The 19,465-nt window shown below is 36.4% G+C and overlaps 1 protein-coding gene across 1 annotated transcript; it reads left to right on the top strand.

Moving 5' to 3' along the window:
• Nucleotides 1–1,850: 1,850 nt before the first annotated feature.
• LOC112527148 (signal recognition particle 14 kDa protein) lies at nt 1,851–10,932 on the top strand. The gene is made up of 4 exons (XM_025137602.1): nt 1,851–2,005; nt 6,577–6,670; nt 6,776–6,885; nt 10,560–10,932. The coding sequence occupies exons 1-4, from the start codon at nt 2,003–2,005 to the stop codon at nt 10,722–10,724; spliced, it is 372 nt and encodes a 123-aa protein (XP_024993370.1). The 5' UTR covers nt 1,851–2,002; the 3' UTR covers nt 10,725–10,932.
• The last annotated feature ends 8,533 nt before the right edge of the window (nt 10,933–19,465 follow it).

Below are 19,465 nucleotides of genomic sequence, written 5' to 3'. Positions count from 1 at the left end.
CAAGTTCTTCAGCGATCACTGAACATACTCAGTGATGATCGCTGGAACTGAAAATACAGAAACACAAATACAACGTGAAAGGAAAAAAGGATTATCATCAAATCACTGAGAGAGAGGATCAACAAAAACACTTTATGCAATTCCCATATGATGACACTAACATTTTGAATTATAAATGAAAGCGTTTCATGTAGTATGCATTTCAATTTTAAAGATTTGTAAGAAACTCACTTAGTTCACGATTATACATTATAACTCTTAATCAGTAACGAACTTTGATATCGAACACGTGAATCTGAATCATATAAAGACACATCACAATCTATGCAATTAAACTTCACCATAACTCTTAACACATTCTAAGGCACTTAAACGATACATCAAAAGACCCCAAAACGGCTCAAAACAAAAACGAAAAATCACAAAACAGTGCAGAATGCGACCTTGATACGACCTAGGTCGCATGGAAGTCACATTCCACGCTGGAATGTGATTTCCAGGTTCAGTTCTCCCCTGCACAACCTATGTTTCAAACCAAAATCCAACTAGCCCTTAAACCTGCTTCAGATCCAGAATTTTACCAAGCAACTCACAAAAACTAGAACTTAGAACACGATAATTACTTTGGCAATCAAACATTAAATCATAGAACTAAAATATCAACCTTCTTCATAATTTAAGAACTCAAAATTTTACGAAGATTTTCAAGACAAAGAAAATTGAATATAAAGATTTCAAAGACTCGAGAACTCAACCCATGGAGTGAAGCTTCTAAATTATGTTATTTAAACATGAAGAACATATAAAACCAACTTCAAACCAAACATGCCATAACCAAATATAGGGAAGGTAACAAAACATACCCGTGGACCTTTAAATAACCACACAACTAGAAGATTAAAGGTATTACGGAAATACCCATCCAACCGACCTGAGTTGCTATCTTGTTTGGACATCTGACCCAAGTAGAAATCTGATATCCGAAGCCAACATTTTTGTTTCAGATTAATAGACCGGGTTAAGCTTGCTAAACCCCACCCGAAGACCTGAAATTTCGAATGATACTAATATTTTATATTGAGCAAATATCACATCCGTTAATAATCCAAATCTTAACTATTCCTTGTGGAGAGGATTGTTTTGATGTCAATGCTAGATGCATGAATTTTCAAAGGTTATGTACGTTACAAATTTGTTTTTATTAAATTGATTAAGTTTCTAAAATTAAGTCTGGTGTCGACATTCATATGGATGGAGAGATCGAGTAGTGACAACCCTAGTCATGATTCTTTGTAAACACAATTTAGCCTTAGCCATGGTCGCAGCCAGAAATATGATAGATGCTTGCTCTCGAAGTAGAACTTGTTTTTTCTTGTTTTCTTTCTATATTAGTTTTCTAATGAAAAGGCCTGAAACCAGTGCATATCAAGGGCTGATTTAGGGGGTTCCAGTGGGTACCTGTGAACCACAAAAGAAAATCAGATTTAGTGTAATTTTGTTCCAAGTTCCTTAAGGCTGTTACGATTTTGTTTGGTTGTGTGCTATGGTGCAACAACAAAAAAAATTCTCCTTGATCCTCCCCTGGTCCATACCCTACCTGAAACACAATATCCGAAGAAACAAGGATTGGTTCGTATGTAAGTTATGTTACTTGATACCCAATTAGATTCAGATTCGGCAATTTGATCTGATCCAATCCTTACAATATACAACGTTAATTATAATATAAAATTTATAAAGATAAATTGCTATTTTATTCTTCTAACCAATGTTTTGTATTTCAACTCGTTACTTTTCGTTTCATTTTGATTCCAAAATAATAATAAAAAAACAAATTCATAATCAACATTAATTTTGGCAAACGTATAACAAGCCCCCATTAGAGAAACCCTGATTTCCATCGCCAGTCTACAGCCTTCGACCTTGACGCTGACGATTCAGCCCTGCTCTTCCTCGATTCAGCGAACGGCGACAGCCTACTCGATCCTCCGGGCGATTCCTTATGGTAATTGATTCATCCTTTTTTCTCTTCGTTTAATCGTATTTGCTTGTTGCTGAGATCCACCATTGTTAACTCTTGAGTTTGCTGCCAAATTTAAAGTACCAGTCAGTGTTCTAATCTTAGTGTAGCCACTAGGTTTGGATGGCGTTGCTGAATTCAAAAGAATCCTTTTGGTTATTTGCTTCTAAGGCATGTTGATGTATGGTCTACCATGAGTTAGGGATCCTTAATTCCTTTTTGTGTTATGATGTTGTTTTTTGAATCCTATTAATGTAACTATTTTGCAAGTATGCTGGAACAGGAAAATCATTAGTATTCTCGGATCAATTGATAATTTGGAACTGTGGCCATCATTTTTTTTATGATGTTGGCAATTTGTATAGCCCTTAAAAACTAGCCTTTTTAGCAGTAGTCTCATTTTCATGACATGAGCTCTTGCCCATGGTAAATGTTGCGACACATTGTTGTTTGCTGATATTGAATATATAGCTGGTAATTTGAGCATCCATGTGCATTTGTTGGTCATTTTTTTTTTAACTCAATTTGTTATTTGCAGTTGCTGTTTACCTTTAGTTTTTGGTTTGTGGTGTCATTGCATAGCACTAGCTTTGAGTTTTGTTTATATTTGCATTGATACTTATTTAATGTTTATTTGAACCATGGTTTAGATTCTCGATTGTTTCGGTTACCAGCGATTACTAGCGATTCGCACTTCATGCAGGCGAGTTGCAGCCTGCAACCCGTGCAGTGCTGTAGCTAACGCGTTAAGTATCCCGCCAAGGGGGGGGGGGGGGGGAGTATGTTCGATGGAATAATTTCTTAGATGTATTACCACATGCCCAAGGTAATTACCCCATAGATCCTGTATCTATCTATATGAAAAAGAAATCATGTATCGGGGATCCTTGGGGAAGAGGATCAAGTTGGTTCATGCATGGTTCAATTTCGTAAAAAGTGGAATTGATCAGGGGCGGTTTAGTTTGTGATTTTGGCTAACATTGAATCCTTTAACCCTTAGCATGCACATGCATTAGGCTGGGGGAGTGATGACTGCAGTAGGCAGTGTGTGACATCAAAGGTGCATTGGCATTGTTCGATAACACTTGAAAGCTGAGCAGCCTTAGTTTCCTTTGTTGCTGTTGTTCAAGCTAAAAGTAAAAGGTTTGTTGAAATATCACAAAGAGAGGCTGATTGGAAAGGATAATGGTGGTCCGTGGTTGTGAATACAATATATTTGATTAATTGAATTTGATACCTTATGAGTTTTGATAACCCTACATCCCTGATATTTGGAAATCGAATACTTGTTGAGTAGATTTGTACACACTAAAAAACCTAGGGAATTCTTTCTGCGTCTTCATCATCTTTTTCTTTGTGTATCAACTGAACTAGCATAGATTTGTTATCATTATTGATTCAATTTGTGATGCACATCGAATCAAATCCTGGAGGCGTACTGCTTCGAGCTCTTGAACAATATCTTTGTCAAAAGAGCAGCACAAACCTTTAGCCATGACGAGACCTTTGTGTGTTTTATGTCTATGTTACTCCTTGCCAATACCTTTCACTTCAATATTTTCAGTAGTTAGTTATATGTATTAAAAAGAATGAGGAAATAAGGTTATTGGAAATGATGGAGATCCGAAATCAGATCTTGAAAATCAAGTAGCTTGGTTTATAACCACCATTATACCTCATCAGTCAATCATTATCTGCTGATATTTTAAAGTTAGGATTACTGTAAATAGTAGTAACAATTCTTTTTGGTTCTATATTGAACAAAAAATAAATGTCGTAGCTTAGAGTGAGGGTCCACACAACGAGCAAAGCCCAAACTGCACCTATTCGTGCCATGTGCCTTTCACATTGCACGTCACCTCGTATGCCTGTGTCCATGGGAGTGCATTAAACTCCTGTCACTAGGTGCCAATTTCTTCTCATGTTATAGCTACAAGTTATTCAAGTAGCCTCTTATAGTAGGATTTAAGAAACTCATTTACTTTATTATCTCTACCACACACATGAACGACTACTCTAGGGTTGAAGAACCATGCTGTAGGACTGGTAAAGTAATAATTGCAGAACGTATGCATCTATAAAGAAGCACACACAGGGGGATATTCAAGAAGACCGTGTACCCGCTCTATTGTGCGACATAGTGGTAAGTTTTTTGGTGGTCTAAGGATGCACCCGCTTTAAATTGATGTTTGATCCCTTAAATTAACAAAAAGTGGCTGCAACCTACTGGTAGTGGCATTGCATGTGGCATTAGAGGTTGGAAGTTCAAATTCCTTTGCATCTCTCAATTTTTTGGTAACAAGAAAAGAAGGAAAAACCCACTTGTATGTTGTGAAAAACCAATTGTTTGTCATTTCTAATGAAACCATACTTTTATAGTTAATTTTCATTTTATTTCATATTTATGCTGATTATTTTGTGTCCCTGCTTGGAAGTTTTTCTGGATTTGCCTCTGTGCACGCATTCATTGAGGTCTAGCACCTTTTCCACAAACCACAATAAATATGCTGCTGTGATGGCCTTTTCACTCTAGCATGGAGTTACTTCTCTCCACGTGCTGGTTTTTTAGAAATGCTTTTCTTTTTCCTGATTTTTTAAGGTTTGAATGTTGTTCTTAACAATGACATTGCAGTTCTTGATGTTTTGTTATGCTTACCATTAGAAGAACCTTCTTAGTATGATTAACAGGGGACTGTCCTTGGATGACGGATTTTTAATCATGCTTTCTCTTTTCCTACCCGGTGTCGAGATGCTTCATGATCTAGTCTAGTTTGTAATCCTCAGACTTGTGTAGAACTTTCTAGGAAAAATCTGTGTGAGGGACACAATTACCTTCAACTGGCAAACCATGATGATCAGCAACAATTTCATTTGTTCACTATAAAGCCTGCAACTCGAGCACTTCTTCTAACATTGACTTGTTATCAAACACCTTCAAATCTAAATATTTTATAAACTAGATAGTTGGTGCTCCTTTTAAAAACCGTTCTATTATTGTACTTGTGGAGATTCTAGATTGCCCTTGGATTTTTAACAATAGCATACAGGTCTTCCTCCAATTACGGAAGACCTTGGCCCTGCTCCATTTAAAGCCAACTGCAGAATGAACAGGTGCTTGCATTCCACAGTCTACTTTGAGGACAATAAGGAGGAACTTCACTTTGCCTTGCCTGCATATGAAATTAATGCTGTCAAACCTATCATAAAGCCTTACTAAGTGTTGATTCATGATCCTGAACAAATGGGTGTCCATCTGAGAAGCAGTAACCTTCAGATTGTTAAAGCTGTTGACCTCAGGTGAAAGGGTTGGCTACAAAACTATCAACAAGGAACAGAACAACCTAGCATAGACTACATGCAGGTCTCATTATGTTCTTAAGGCTTCTGATGCTCTTCCACCAAAGGGGTTGCTGAGGGGCTTAAAGCTAGAATCCTCCATGACTTGATGTGCTCTCACAAATTCCATAAACACTGTAGTAAAACCATGTTGATTTGGTTCATGGATAGAACATAAATTTTAATGAGTTTCTCCACTAATGCGGGTCAAAATTTTCAGACCACTATTTAGAGAGATAATTTCTCATTATATTTGTTCTTTTACAACCAATATTTATCCTCACTAATTTCCCTTATATATAGGTCTGTGAATCAGCAAAATAATGATTAATTTCACTAATGTAACAAAATTCTCATACATAGCCTTAGTAAGTCAAAGGTGCATTCCTAACATAATCAGCCGATTGCAATTAAACTAACTCCCCAGAGTTGATATTTGGTTAACTTATCTTTTACTTTTACAACGCACTTGTGTAGATCAGATGGGATTATAATGATGATTCTCATATGTGGGAGTTTTTCCAGCTCATTGCGAATAATGTCACATTATATTTTCTTCTCTGGACGACATCAGTAGCTTTGTGTGTTATATTATGATCATGGTTGTCCAGTTCAGAGCTGTTAGACCTCTGGGAGCTAGTTTAACACTATGGAGCTTATAAGTTATCCATCTTTCTGTGTTGAAATCTTTGTAGAATAGATTAATAGATGGTTACAGTGCATCTTAATCTTAGTTATTTCTTTAATTATTTATAGCCTATAATGAAGACTGTTTATATAAGTATATAACTTTTCCTAGTTGCTACTATTTTAATTGTTTGTATTTTTGGAGGGTCTCCTGGAAGGTAAAATCTTGTGGATGCAAGACAATTTTAATGAGCTATATGCATGCTAGATTTAGGCTTTTAAGCCAATCATGCTAGTGGTACTAGACGGAGGAAGCATTATGGAAGGTGTAATGATGCGTGTTGTCCCATATGCCCTCACAACTTTTGGCATGGCTCTTTAAGTGAACGAATATTGCTTTAGGAGACATCTTTGTGTGTTGCGAGCAATTAATTTTGCCATTTAGGTCAATGTAAGTTGTCACCATATTCCCTTGTACCACCCTGTGGTCTTCCCCTCCTTTGTTATTTAAACATGGTTATATTACAATTTAAAGGCAACAAGTCTTGTATTTGGAACATGCCTGAATTGCTTGTTATATTTAATGATGCTAGGTACGCTTACAGCTTGACCCATTTCTCAATGAACTAACTAGCATGTTTGAGCACACTACAGAAAAAGGCTCTGTGTGGGTTACTCTCAAACACTGTAAGTTTGTTCTTTGTTCTTTTTGCTTCCCTGATTTCGAATTTGTTGCTCTGGCTACTTTTGTCTTTCAAGACATTGATTGTAAATTTGTTAACTATTCCCCAGCATCTGATAAGTCTAAGGTGCAGAGGAATAAGATGACAACTGCTGGTAAAGAACTTGAGTACAAATGTCTTGTTAGGGCAACTGATGGCAAGAAGAACATTTCCACACTGGTGATTAGTTTAAACTTAACTTTTCTTCTTTTCCTTACTTTAAACTGAAATGTTTTTCATTGTTAACTTAATTTCTTTTAGAAGGCTATGGTAGCTGTCTTTTTGGTTGGTTGTTGTTTCTTTTGCTTATGGCGTCTTTAGTATCATTGGATGACATCAAACCATATATTTCATTTGCACTACCACTTTATTAGATATTGTTTCTGGCCCTGGTGTTTGCTTAGGTGTGTAGTTCCTACCAAGTTCATTGAAAGTTTGAACACAGGGGATTTACCTTTGGTGCTGGTGGATTATCCATGGTTTAGACAAACCAAATGACTTGCTAGTTGACAAAAACTTTCTGTTTACGTTCTTTTTGCTATCACTTTTTGACAGGCCAATAAGAGAGAACCGACCAAAGTATGTTCAAACACAAATTATGGTAAACGAGTGTTAATACTGAATGGATGACTTAGCAAACCTTAGTATATGCCCTTTTGGATCTATGAAGGTTACTACTTTGGAGTCTGAATTCTTGGGGGATTATGAGGGAACCAAAATAGAGAAGTTGATAGAAGTAAATAGGTTAAAACTGTGGAGTTTTTCTTTTGTCTTTGAAGCATTCATGAAGTTGGAACTTAGTGTATAAATTTCATTTTGTCGGTCTTCTGCCACTCAAGTAGGTAAGTGTAATGTAACAAGGTGGTTTCTTAACCAACTTTGTTAACTTCTATCCATCCTAACCTTGTGGGGTTAGCTCAACTGGCAATAAGGATTGGGTCGTCTTTGGGGATTCTCCACAGAGGTCACTGGTTCGAGTCTTGCAATACCACCGGGGGTTTTTCTGGTTGTTGTCCAGGGCCCTGGGATTAGTCGAGGTGCACGCAAGTTGGACCACACACCCACAGTTAACAAAAAAAAACCATACTAACTCAACAACTCATGCTTAGAAGACGAGAATCGGTTTTAGTATTATTGCCTTGATCTTTAAATTTGGTAATATTTATTCTTGAATCAATACCTTGTTACTTCATGTTTTATCAGTTTCTTTTTTGGTGTCTTCATCAATGTGTGTTTTGGAGGGAGTGGGGAAGGGTGTCATTATGCGTTGTTATTTCTCATCTTGATAAGGTTTTCCTTTTACTTGCTCTTTCCGAGATATGGCGAAAGAACTTTGTGCTACACCAAGTAATGTAAGTGGGAGTGTCTGTGACATTCCATTCTACATTGCATGCGAGTGATATTGTGATTCCCTTGTAAGCTCCTAGTAGTGTACTACTAATAAGTTTCCACCATGATTTTAGTTTTCTTGGAGGTTATTGGGCTAGTTTGTTTTGCTTTGGGCTTGGAGCATTACAACCGACAACTTTCTTATTGCAAGTCAATCGTGGTAGGCTAAGAATGAAAATAATATGAACCATAATGACAAACCTCCACATGTTCTATGACATGAATGATATCTTTCCATGCAGTCATATCTAAAGCTAAGTCCTTATGTGTAATCCACTCGGCACTGGTTCAAGTCTTCTTCACTGCTTCCTAGTTTCGCAGCAATCTTGGCTGACCTTTATTCTCTTGACGACCCCCTCTGGTAGAAGTCCTCTTATAGCATATGCATTTAAAGGTCTACCTCGGAAATAATAAGACCATTTTAATGGGGCTTGCCTCATTGTCTCCTAAATCGATTTGAAAAACCATCCACCTTAAGTCATCAACATATTGTACAACACTGGCTTATTCATTCTATATATCTTTTATTCACTCAACATCTTGCTCTACAGTATGTGGGGACTAGTATTAAATTGTTTTATTTGTGTGGATGGATAATCTCGTAGGTAGTTTAGAAGTGAGAAGTGTAGGATGTTAGTACTTGACCAGTTTGATGTTGCTCATTTGACATTTTATTTCCAAAATCTGAATACTTCATTATCTTATATGGACTCCTTTCATCCTCTCTTTGAAAGTGACCCGAAAATGGCAAAATGCCTTTGTTACGTTGGGCATGGTCTTCCCTAAGGTTTCATTGCATATCAAGGTTCCATGGTTAGATTCATGTAGCCTGAAAAATTAGGCTTTTATAGGAGCCCTGTGGAGCAAATTGCTTCAGAGACCAACCCAAATGTTGACACCATTCTCATTAAATACCATATTCTGAATTCCTGGTTATCAATGTTTTCACTTGGGCTCATCCCAAGCTTAAATGAATATATTGCCTGTAGGTGCATGCAGGCTTTACCAAAGTCACATTGGAGTGTTGGTGATGTGTCCCAGGTATCCTTGTTAGCAACTGTTAGAGAGACATCATGTGGAATAAAGTAAAAAAAGGCATATTATTTTAAGATCTGCTTCGTCTTAATGGCATGGGTTTGGTTTGGTTTGGTTTGGTTTAATGACATGATGCACCATGATTGTTGATGTTATGAAATGTGAGAAGTGTGAAGATAAAAGCAACAAGATAGAGATAGTGAGATTTTGATGAAATATTTTTATGAACAGAAGATTCCTTGGTCAATTTAGAAATTTGTATTGATTTGATATTGAAGTGTTCGCAAAAATAGAGAGATTGAGATTTTGGTGAAACCATTCTAAGGGGGGCTGAATGGCAAGAACCAGTAGGGAGGAATCAGTGAATTATCTGTGTGATGTTGGAGTTCACTGCTAGATTTGAAACTTAAGCTCTATCTCTGTCATCAAGGAATTATATGTGCAAATCTGGAAAGCACCACTAGGCTTAAAATGGAAGTTCTATCATTAGCATCATTGAGAGACGAAATTTTCTGATTTTGTCCCGATCTCTCCCACAATTACAAGTCTAAATTCTTCTTAACTCATTTTTTTCCTTGAAGAATTGGCAGGGAGATCTGCAATGTCAATGCGTATATATTTTGTGGAACTCTCGGGGTTTTGATTTTATTATAATGTTAATTCTTAACTTCGAAGCAGTTCCTTGGTATAATGGAAATGTTTGTCAGAAACAATGTTCAGGATGTGGAAGTCTTCTATAGTCACTGATACTGCCTAGAAGTCGTGGAGGAGTCGCCACACCTCTCAGATTAGTTTGACAAGTAACCAAGTGCTAAACTTGTAAGGTTAAGCAAATGCTGCGTAAAATGATTATAAAATGTGTGAAAGAGTAGTTGGCTGCGAAACTGATGGTGTTAGTTATTGGGATGGGTGTTATTTGAGACTTGCTCGTATGTAACTTGGATGGCTCTAGGATCTTGTTTAAAGATTATTATTAAAAGAAAATCACTTTTAATTAGGTTGACCAGTTACTTCAGGTACTTGTTTTTCATTAAAAACCAAGATCCTAGATTCTAGGATTCGTCTATGACAGGTTATATACAGATAAATGTTTCCGAGAAGGATGTATGCCGCAAGCTCATTCATCCATTCTTGGTGGGATTTAGACTTGGTATAAACAATAAAAAACTATTGAGTTCTGTAAAAACACCCGTCCTTTGTACTCATTCCGGTTTCCTTTTTGGATGAATGATTCTTCTTGAAAAAGTTGGAATATATATATATATATATATATATCACTAGATTGACTGTTATGTTGTTATAATATATTAATATGTAACAGTTATTTGAAATTATATATGATGTAAAATGCTAACTATTTGCAGTGCTGGATGATCTTTCTCCTTCTAGATCACAATGGATGTTATGCTGATTGATTTCCTTGATAACAGGTTGGAACAAAGGACCATCAACGCTTTCAAGCATCTTATGCTACCATTTTGAAGGCCCGTATGACTTCTTTGAAAAAAAGAGAGAAAAAAGACAAGAGAAAGGCTGCAGATGCCGATAAGAAACAAGTAGTCTCAAAGAAACGATCAACAACCGCCAAGCCATAATCTTATGCTTTATCTTACATCTCCTGTTGCATGCCTTCTTTTGTGAAAGATAGTATTATATTCTGCCTTCCCTTTTGAAGAATCATAGATACAACTCCGGTTCTTTTACAAGTGAATTTTTGCTGAACAGGTATTATCAAATGCAGAGTGACATCATCTTGAGCTTATGCATTGGCTTTATCTCTGCACTTGGGAGGTAGTTTTTTCATTTTGTTTTTTTATTTTATTTTTGTAACCGTGGATATCTGCACCAGCTTGCTCGACTGACCCAAAATTTTACGGCCAACAGCCCTAGGGGGACTTGAATTGGTGACCTCTAGGAGGCAAACCCAAGATCCGAGTTAGCCCTCAGGAATTTCAGTTTATTGATTATCTGCCTTTCCTACAAACTGGGTTGATATGGGAACTTCCATGCATTTAGATATGCTTGTAGGATGATGGAATTAAATCCTGAGAGGTATCTTAACCGGTAAGACTTTGGGTTTGGACATCACTGGTTCTAACTTCAGAGTCTTATGGGATTAGTTGAGGTGCACATAAGCTGGTCTGAATATTCAATTTCTTTAAGGTGTTAGCTGCTTAGCTTTACTAGAAGGTCGATGAGCTGGGTATGGTTACAAAAAAAAAAAAAAAAGAATTTATGCAACGGGCCACACAAGCATTAGGACTTGGGGCCAACAGGCATGGCCTGACCCTAAAAGGATTGATAGCGTCTAGTGAAATTCAAACATGACATTTAAGGGTTGTTTATCAAACACTTACCGCCTCTCTTCCAGTGAGGATTGTGGCTCTTATGCGGGCTAAGGCAAGAGAGGATAAGAGACGCTTATACTAATGCTAACCGAAAATGTTACTTGTTGAGTGAAGGTGATGACTCTTACCTGGTAATTGTTGGTAAACGGGGTATTAGATGTTTCACAAGGCATTAAGTGACCCTGGAAATTCCCTTTGGGCTGAATGCTGATGCCACATTAAAAGTAGAAACTTGGTTGGTCCAGTGATGGGGAAAATAGTTGAGGTAGGTATGTGATTACTATTGATATGGGTCTTCTCTGTAGCCTGTACCTGTAGGGATGATTGCTTTAATTATTGCATGATGTTGTAAGAAGTGATTCAACCCTAGTTTGTATGCTGGAGAGAGTTGAAATAAACCAATGACAGGTAACATGTGTCGGATGGTTGACGGATTTGGTGGTTTGTCAAAGCAGAATGCGACTCCTGATGAATAATGAACCTAGGAGTGTCGGAGGAATGAGCTCGGGAGAGAACCTGAAAAAAGAACCGCCGAACTCGTTCAAACCATTGAATTGAGATGATTAAACGGATGTGATTTTTTTTAAAAGAAATACAAATATTTCCTCCTAATTTTTAATTCGGAAATTAGCGAAATACCAAAAAAATGGAGCAAAATAAATTAAAAAAACAATCACTTTATTATCTTTAATTTGACATCCTTTTTGATATATATTTTTATTCATTTTTTTTGTAGTTTCTTCGGTTTTTTTCAAGGTTTTCTCTAGTCCATTGAGTTTTACAATATGATTTTCATACTATTTGTAGGTGGAAATAGTTAGGCGTTACTACGTAGTAGTGATGGCAAAAAACAGGTCCCGGGCCTCAACAGTGCCGGACATAACTGGTCCAGGCGTAACCGGTCCCAGTCAAAAAATGTTGAGCCCGATTAAGGTGAGTTATAACCGGTCACAGTTGGCCGGTCCCAACCGGTCCCTACCATTAAAAAATAATTTTTTTATAAATTTTTAATGATATATATTTTTAATATATATTATAAAATTTGTAATTGAGTTATTCAAATACACTTTAAAAATACGTATTATTATAATTAAAATTACATTATCTTACAAAAATACATTATAAAATTATTTGAAAATACACTTATTCATCAATCATCATCTTATTTCATGCCGGATTGATTTGAAGAGTTCCGGTCTCTTGAATTCTTCTAATAGCCTCTTGGTCATCAAAGTCATCAATGTTGAGTTCCTCATCATCGTCATATTGTGAGTAAGTGTTGTCGGTATCGGTAGTTGGCAGCATGCTTAGTCTCATAGCGATTTCATTTTCTTCCAAATTCTCTCTCTTCCACCGCCTTTAATCTTAAACTCTAACGATGTCGTATATTGAATTCTATCAACGTTATCCAAGTAATCCTTCAAATAGATACAACACGCCTCGGACTCTGGGCTTAGTCTTGTCCGACATATCGAAATGATCCTGCCACTAAGAGAAAAAGTGGACTCCGAAACTAGGGTACTAGCTTGGGTTATTAGTATATCATGTGCTATGCATGCCAAAACCGGGAATTGAAGTTGCTTTTGTTTTAAAAAATCTAATAGATCCATTTTTCCAAAATCTTCGACATCATTTACAGGGCATGCGGCCATAAAGTTAGTATACACATATATATATATATATATATTTAATTCACACAAATCGTTTTCAAATTGTCTTTTTTTACTTGATTCAATTAAAACATCGTTCATTAAATTAGTCATCAACTCTTTCCGACTTTATCGATGACCACTAGAAGAACTAGAACCCGCAAACCCACGACTTGAAGAGCTTTGTTGCTGGTTTCCTGTTCTATAAAAATGTTTATAATGATCAAATAAATCTTGAAAATTACGATTAAACAGAAGTGTTGGGTTTGAATTTCAGTGCTAAATTGTATTCGTCTTGAAAGATAATATTTGTCTATAATTGTAAAGACATCGTGTTTGAATTTCCTTGTATTGTTGACTTTGACTAGAAGGTTTTAGTTTGACCCTATATAAAGCATTTGTCTTTAGTGTAAATTGTAAGTGAAGAGCTCAATTGTAAAATTCATACGTACATAATATATTTTGACTTGTTGACAAATCCTCTCAACTCCTCTCAAGTGTTCTTATTGAATATCTGATTCTGCCATGATTGTATGAAGATTTTATGAAGATTGATCAACTTGTGGACTCACAAAAAGTTTTTGTTCCGTTGAGAAAGAATTATCCGTAGTCGTATCTAAAACCAAATGCCACACATATTTGTGTAATTAAAATTTCAACAGCGATAATATTTAAATATGGATTTAACGCCGCAGCACAAAGAAAAACAAATTGGATGCTCATAAAATATTTTAACAATTTCTTTTTCATTGAACTCATCAATCTTCCTCAATCGTGATGGTTTTCGTCTTGGACAATCTTACTTGCCAAAAAATATATAATTGGTTTAAAACTAAAGCGTTTGTTGGACAATAAATACCGGATAAAAGTGTTGTTGCATTTTTTAAATCGCCTAAAATATCGTACAATCTTTCAACCACGGTCCAATCAAGATTTTCAATGGAATTTTGCGGGTAATAGTGTCTATAAAATGTTTTTTTTTTTGTTTTATCAAATTTTCAATCATAAAATAAGTCGAATTCCAATTAACGAGCATATCAAAACTCGGTCACAAAGCTTTGAAACCAATGTCATCACAATATTTTCTATATTCCGCATTCATTTTATTATCCTTTGTGAAATTCTCCGCAACATAAGTCTAAACTTATCTATTATATGTTTACAAGTATTTAAACCGTCTTGAACATCTAAATTTATTATGTGTGCACAACAACGTGTATGGAATAATTTACCATTTAAAATATGTGTCAAATGACACTTTAATTTTTCCACACATAGATTGTTATTACTAGCGTTATCAAATGAAATGCTAATTATTTTAGTAGCTGAATTATAAAATGCAAGACATTTTTTAATAATTGAAAATTGACGTGCATCAGAATGTGATGCACCAAACGGTTTAATGTGGTTACACATTTGAATAAATGCCACGATGAAGGCTCAATCAATTGTGCCGTTATACATATATAAGAAACTGACAATCCGTATTGTGCGCTCCATACATCACACGTTAAAAAAATGTTGTTAGGCAAAAGAGAAAACATTTGTTGCATTTCAGCTCGACTCATTTTCCACATTTTAATTGCATCACGTCTAAAGATTTGACGACTTACTGACTTGTATCGTGGTTGTAGTGTTTTTTGGATCAACTTCGTAAAGTGAGGTTGTCAAAATGTTCGAAAGGCAACCCGACTTGAATGACACATTGTGTTGTCATTTGTCGGTTCAACTCGGCATCGTACGACCATATTTAACCTTGAGTGTCAAGTATTGGTTGGCTTGAATCGCCCCCGACCTCAACACCGGACATGTTATTTCGGTGTGCCGCCCTAAAGTATAATTTTCTTCCGGCTTAAAGGAGAGCTTGATACATTTTGCATTGTGCCTTTATTTTCCCATTCGTGAGGACCACCAAGTTGTATGAATTACAAATCTCGTACTTTCGTCCGTGTTTGACGAGAACTTGGACAACTTGTTCGTTTGATGCATCATGTCGTTCACCGGTTTTGTAAGACAAAGAGAGAAAGAAATGAGAATTGTGAAGTGGAAACGAGAAATAAATACGAGTCGAATTCACAAAATCTAGCGAGAAACCAAAAATTGTGAAACGTTCTTCTTTTGCCTTTTTTGCGAATTGAAAACTTGGTATGTAAATCTGTCAACCAAGACACATATTTATAGTGTTTAGAAGGCAAAAAATCCAAAAACGGCTACAAAACGGCTAGTTTCTTTTGAAATTTCGGGTCAGGCCAGGCCGGTCCATAACCGGTCCCGGTCGGTCTCGATCCCGTGAATCGCTCCAAAGCATGAAACGGTCCCAGATTTCGGTCGTCCGGCGATCCCGGACCGGTTTGGCCATCACTACTACTTAGTAGTTAGTATTAGAGATGGACAAATGGGTCTGGCATGACTAGGGACCACTTACACTTTCATCCAATAACAAGGTCCGGTCTGGCCCATGACTGGTTATTGGCCTAATCCGGGACTGACTCGATTTTTTCAAAAAATGTTACGTTTTTTATAGCTGTTGGAACGGTCATATGATTGTTTTTTTTTTTCCATTTTTTTTGACCATTTTATTGTCTCGTTGACCTTTTATGATATATAAGTCATGGTATATGAGCGAAGAAACGTAAAAAGCGTTTACTATTCTCGCTATAATTCGCGATTTCGGCTCTGATTTCCGTTTTTAACAAATTATAATAAAACGTATTTTTAAGTGTATTTTATTGACCCAATTACATGTTTTAAAGTGTATTGTAATAACATTTTTGCATTCTTTAAAAAAATTTCAAAGAGAAATTATATGTGAAAAATTGATTTTTTCTTTAAAAAAAGTCGAACCAATTTGGGCCCGCCCTGGGACCTGTTCTCGGACCAGTTACAAAGTATCTTAATCGGCCCTTAGGTTTTTGGTGGGGTTCTAACAGGCTAGGATCGTTCGTGTTCACCTAGTGGGCAGTATGTCCCCACAGTGGCGGTGCAAGTGCACGCCGACATTATGATCGCTTACAAGTAATAAAGTGGTACAAAGTACTGAGATCGTTCTCACATAGAAGGTACTACTGAGATTCATAGATTTTTCATAAACTTCTTGCACGAGTTTCGAGATGTAAAATAAAGTTGGATTTTTGTTTATAAAAAGACCGAAATAAGACCGACAAGCGAAATAACGAAATAAACTTCTTATATTAAATGAATGGGCATAGGTGCAAGTGCTGCTTAAGATAAAATTAACAATAAAATGGTTAGACTTTTACGAGTTGTTTATAAAAGCTCCAATATCTCGAAAGTGAACTTTTATAACCGGGCCTCGTAAAATTCTATAAGGTTTTTACGTTTACCACTTCAAACTTGCCGATCTAGCTAAAAAGTAAAAAGAATGCGATTCTTACCCAAATTTCTTTGTGATAAAAAAAAACTATTGCTTAACCCCTAGCTAAATGCATACAAAATTTGCGTCTCCACGTAATTATTCAAAGACCCTATCGAGTTCTTTGTACATCACTTAAGCCGTATTTCGGATCCGCCCATCTCTGGGTCTAAGATCTAATATTAACACTTCAAAGTGATCAGCTTATTCGCATTTTAAGTCCCGTCTTAAGTGACCAAGTTACAAAGTGATAAAAGATAAAAACACCCAAATATTATATAAACATCCTAAGTTAAACTCACACCCACACCCATACGAGTAATTTAGCTAGACATAATATTTAAATACTTAAAATAATTCTGAAATATAAATTGTATTAATGTAAAACTAAATTACAAGTACAAGAAAATAAAATACTAGACTAGAAAGTAAATACATAAATTAAAAAGCATAATAATAATTAAGAAAAAGAGAGAATGAGACACAAAAGGAGTTTTGTGTCATGCATGGTGTGTGTTCAAAATGAATTCCCAAGCCTTTTTATATAGGGGAGAGGAAGGGAGGCAAGTACACTCAATCATTACCTTAAGGGTAATTAGTACAAAGCTAAAAAAATACAAATAAGAATAAAATAGAAGAAGGAAAACAGCTCATATACAGCTGAAGAAAATATCTGGATGAATCTTCAAGTTGCACGTTTCCCAAGAAGCAGCAACAAGGCTCGTAGACATCCCACAGTGGTGCCACAATGGGCAATGCTGTCAGAAAAATACAGGTTTTTGGAATAATACTTCTTCCTTTGTGTTTCATCATCTTTTTACAACTTTTTGGAATAAAAGAATAAAAACAAGAAAATTGGGTATTTAATAATAAAAAAAATGGTGGAAATAAATAGGAAATAAGTCTTAAAAATAAGAGTTATCACACCTCCAAACTTAAGATATTACTTGTCCTCAAGGAATCAAAATAAACGGAATATGAACAAAGAGGAACAAGAAATCATAACTTACAGAGGGGCGTTGAAGTCTCGTCGGCTTAAATGTTGTGCAACTTCCCTTCTTTGATCTTCGAGGTGCAAAAATTAATCGGTGGGACTTTTATCGGGTTAGTGTTTTTGGCTAAAAAATTCCCCCAAACTTGTCTTAGAATGACAACAATTGCTTTGAATGATTTTGACTTTTCGCATCTTTTTGTTGTGTTTTTTACACTTTCAAGAAACCCAAGAAGTGATATTCACTTTTTGTCTTTGGGTTAAAGTATTTTGCTTTATTTTTTCTATTTTTTTGTATCTTCCAATTTTCTGAAGACATTTGGTACTTTAAGAATTTTTTCTCAACACTTTGGCATACAACCTCCCCCAAACGTAAACCGAACAATGTATGCATTGGAGTAATAGGTTTAAAGTATTTGGTTTGGTAACAATGGATAGTGGTTGGGCCAAAAATGAAATATGGCCCACGTCTTTTTTATTTTTGCAACCCAAAGATTTCGGCAAGGAAATCACATCTGAAAATGAAGAATAAGCCAACGATATACCAATAAATTATCAACGCCCAATAAGAAACAAAAGTAAGTTAGAGTAGCAATTTATCAAAAGACATAAGCAAATATCAACGACCGCCATATATGAACACAAAAGAGGCGGTCGGATAAAATATTAAACACCCAATCCAAAAAAATATTGTTTTTGAGTTTCAAAAGTCATAACGAAACACCTAGGAAGATGATCAATCCAATTTACCCGTGTCGTCCCGACTAGCGGATGCCTCACTCATGGCATCCGGTGTGGTGGTCCGTCTGATCATCCGTAGTCTGACTTGGGGATGGCAAAGGCCTCTGGGAAAGCGCGAGATCTCCGAAGATAGCATTATATTCTTGTGCGATAGAAACTTGTTCACGACCCGGTTCCTATCTCGCGTATACATCCCAAACTTCTCAACACGCCGTGAGTTCGGCAACTCGATCTTCCACTTGTGTGATTCTCTAGGTAATCTTGGATAAAGCATCAATCATCGTCCCCATCTTCTAGTTACATTCCTCCCATTGGCTAGCCATAAGTGACAACCACACCTCCGAATCATACCCCATGGTTGTAGGTGGTGTCGGCGGGATGTCGATATGGTCGGAGGGGCAGTTGCGGCTGGTTTGGAGGCTGGAACAGCAGGATCCTCGGCCCTTCGTGGGTTGTTGGCAGTAGGTCTAAGTGAGACTTGTGGTCCGGTAGCATCATCGGCTAAGTCGGAATTTTCTTGGTCCGGCTTGTGCATGCGGTTAATCGTTCCTTAGTCAAGCAAGGAATGGTTAAATGTGATGATATCATGCTCTGATACGGGTACCCTCGCGGCTGTCAAAAGCTTCGTGATCGAACCTGGAAAAATTAAACGAGAATCGAGTGAGAATGGCGTGACCTTCCTCATAAGTGAGAATGGGGGTTTCGAACAAGTTGCTTGGGATGAGCCATGGAAACAGTCGATCGGTTTCTTGAAAGGAATGAGGGAGATGAAAAAGTGGTTAATGAGGGAAAAGTGAGGGAGAAGTGGGTTAGTGGGTATTCTGTTTTTCAAATATTTGGAAATGTAATTGTAAAAGGTAAATGTAAAAGGTGATTAGAAATGATATGATGACACTCCATTTTTTGGTTTATTTAAAACCAATTGTGACTCAATGGTGACTTTATGGGAATCATGTCACCATTGTTGATATAAGTACTTGTATGATGATGCAAGTCTCCCAACCAATTTAAAAAATAAAGATTATTTTTGAAAAAAGCACTCAAAATTTTATTTTCAAGAGTTTTTCATAAAAATGATTATTTTAATGAGAAAATTATTTTCTTTTCGTCGCTTTTGAAAAAAATTTGAAAATTTCTTTTTTTTATCACCCTCTGTTGGGTCTGAAAAACTCATCGTTCCCTCGAGCCGGTCAAATCCGCGATTCTTAAACCCAACGCTCCTGTAGCAATGCAG

Source organism: Cynara cardunculus, assembly GCF_001531365.2.
Source record: "Cynara cardunculus var. scolymus isolate 2C chromosome LG 1, CcrdV1, whole genome shotgun sequence".
NCBI lineage: Eukaryota > Viridiplantae > Streptophyta > Magnoliopsida > Asterales > Asteraceae > Cynara > Cynara cardunculus.
The sequence above is the reverse complement of the archived record's forward strand: the minus strand, read 5'-3'. Positions and strand labels throughout refer to the sequence as shown.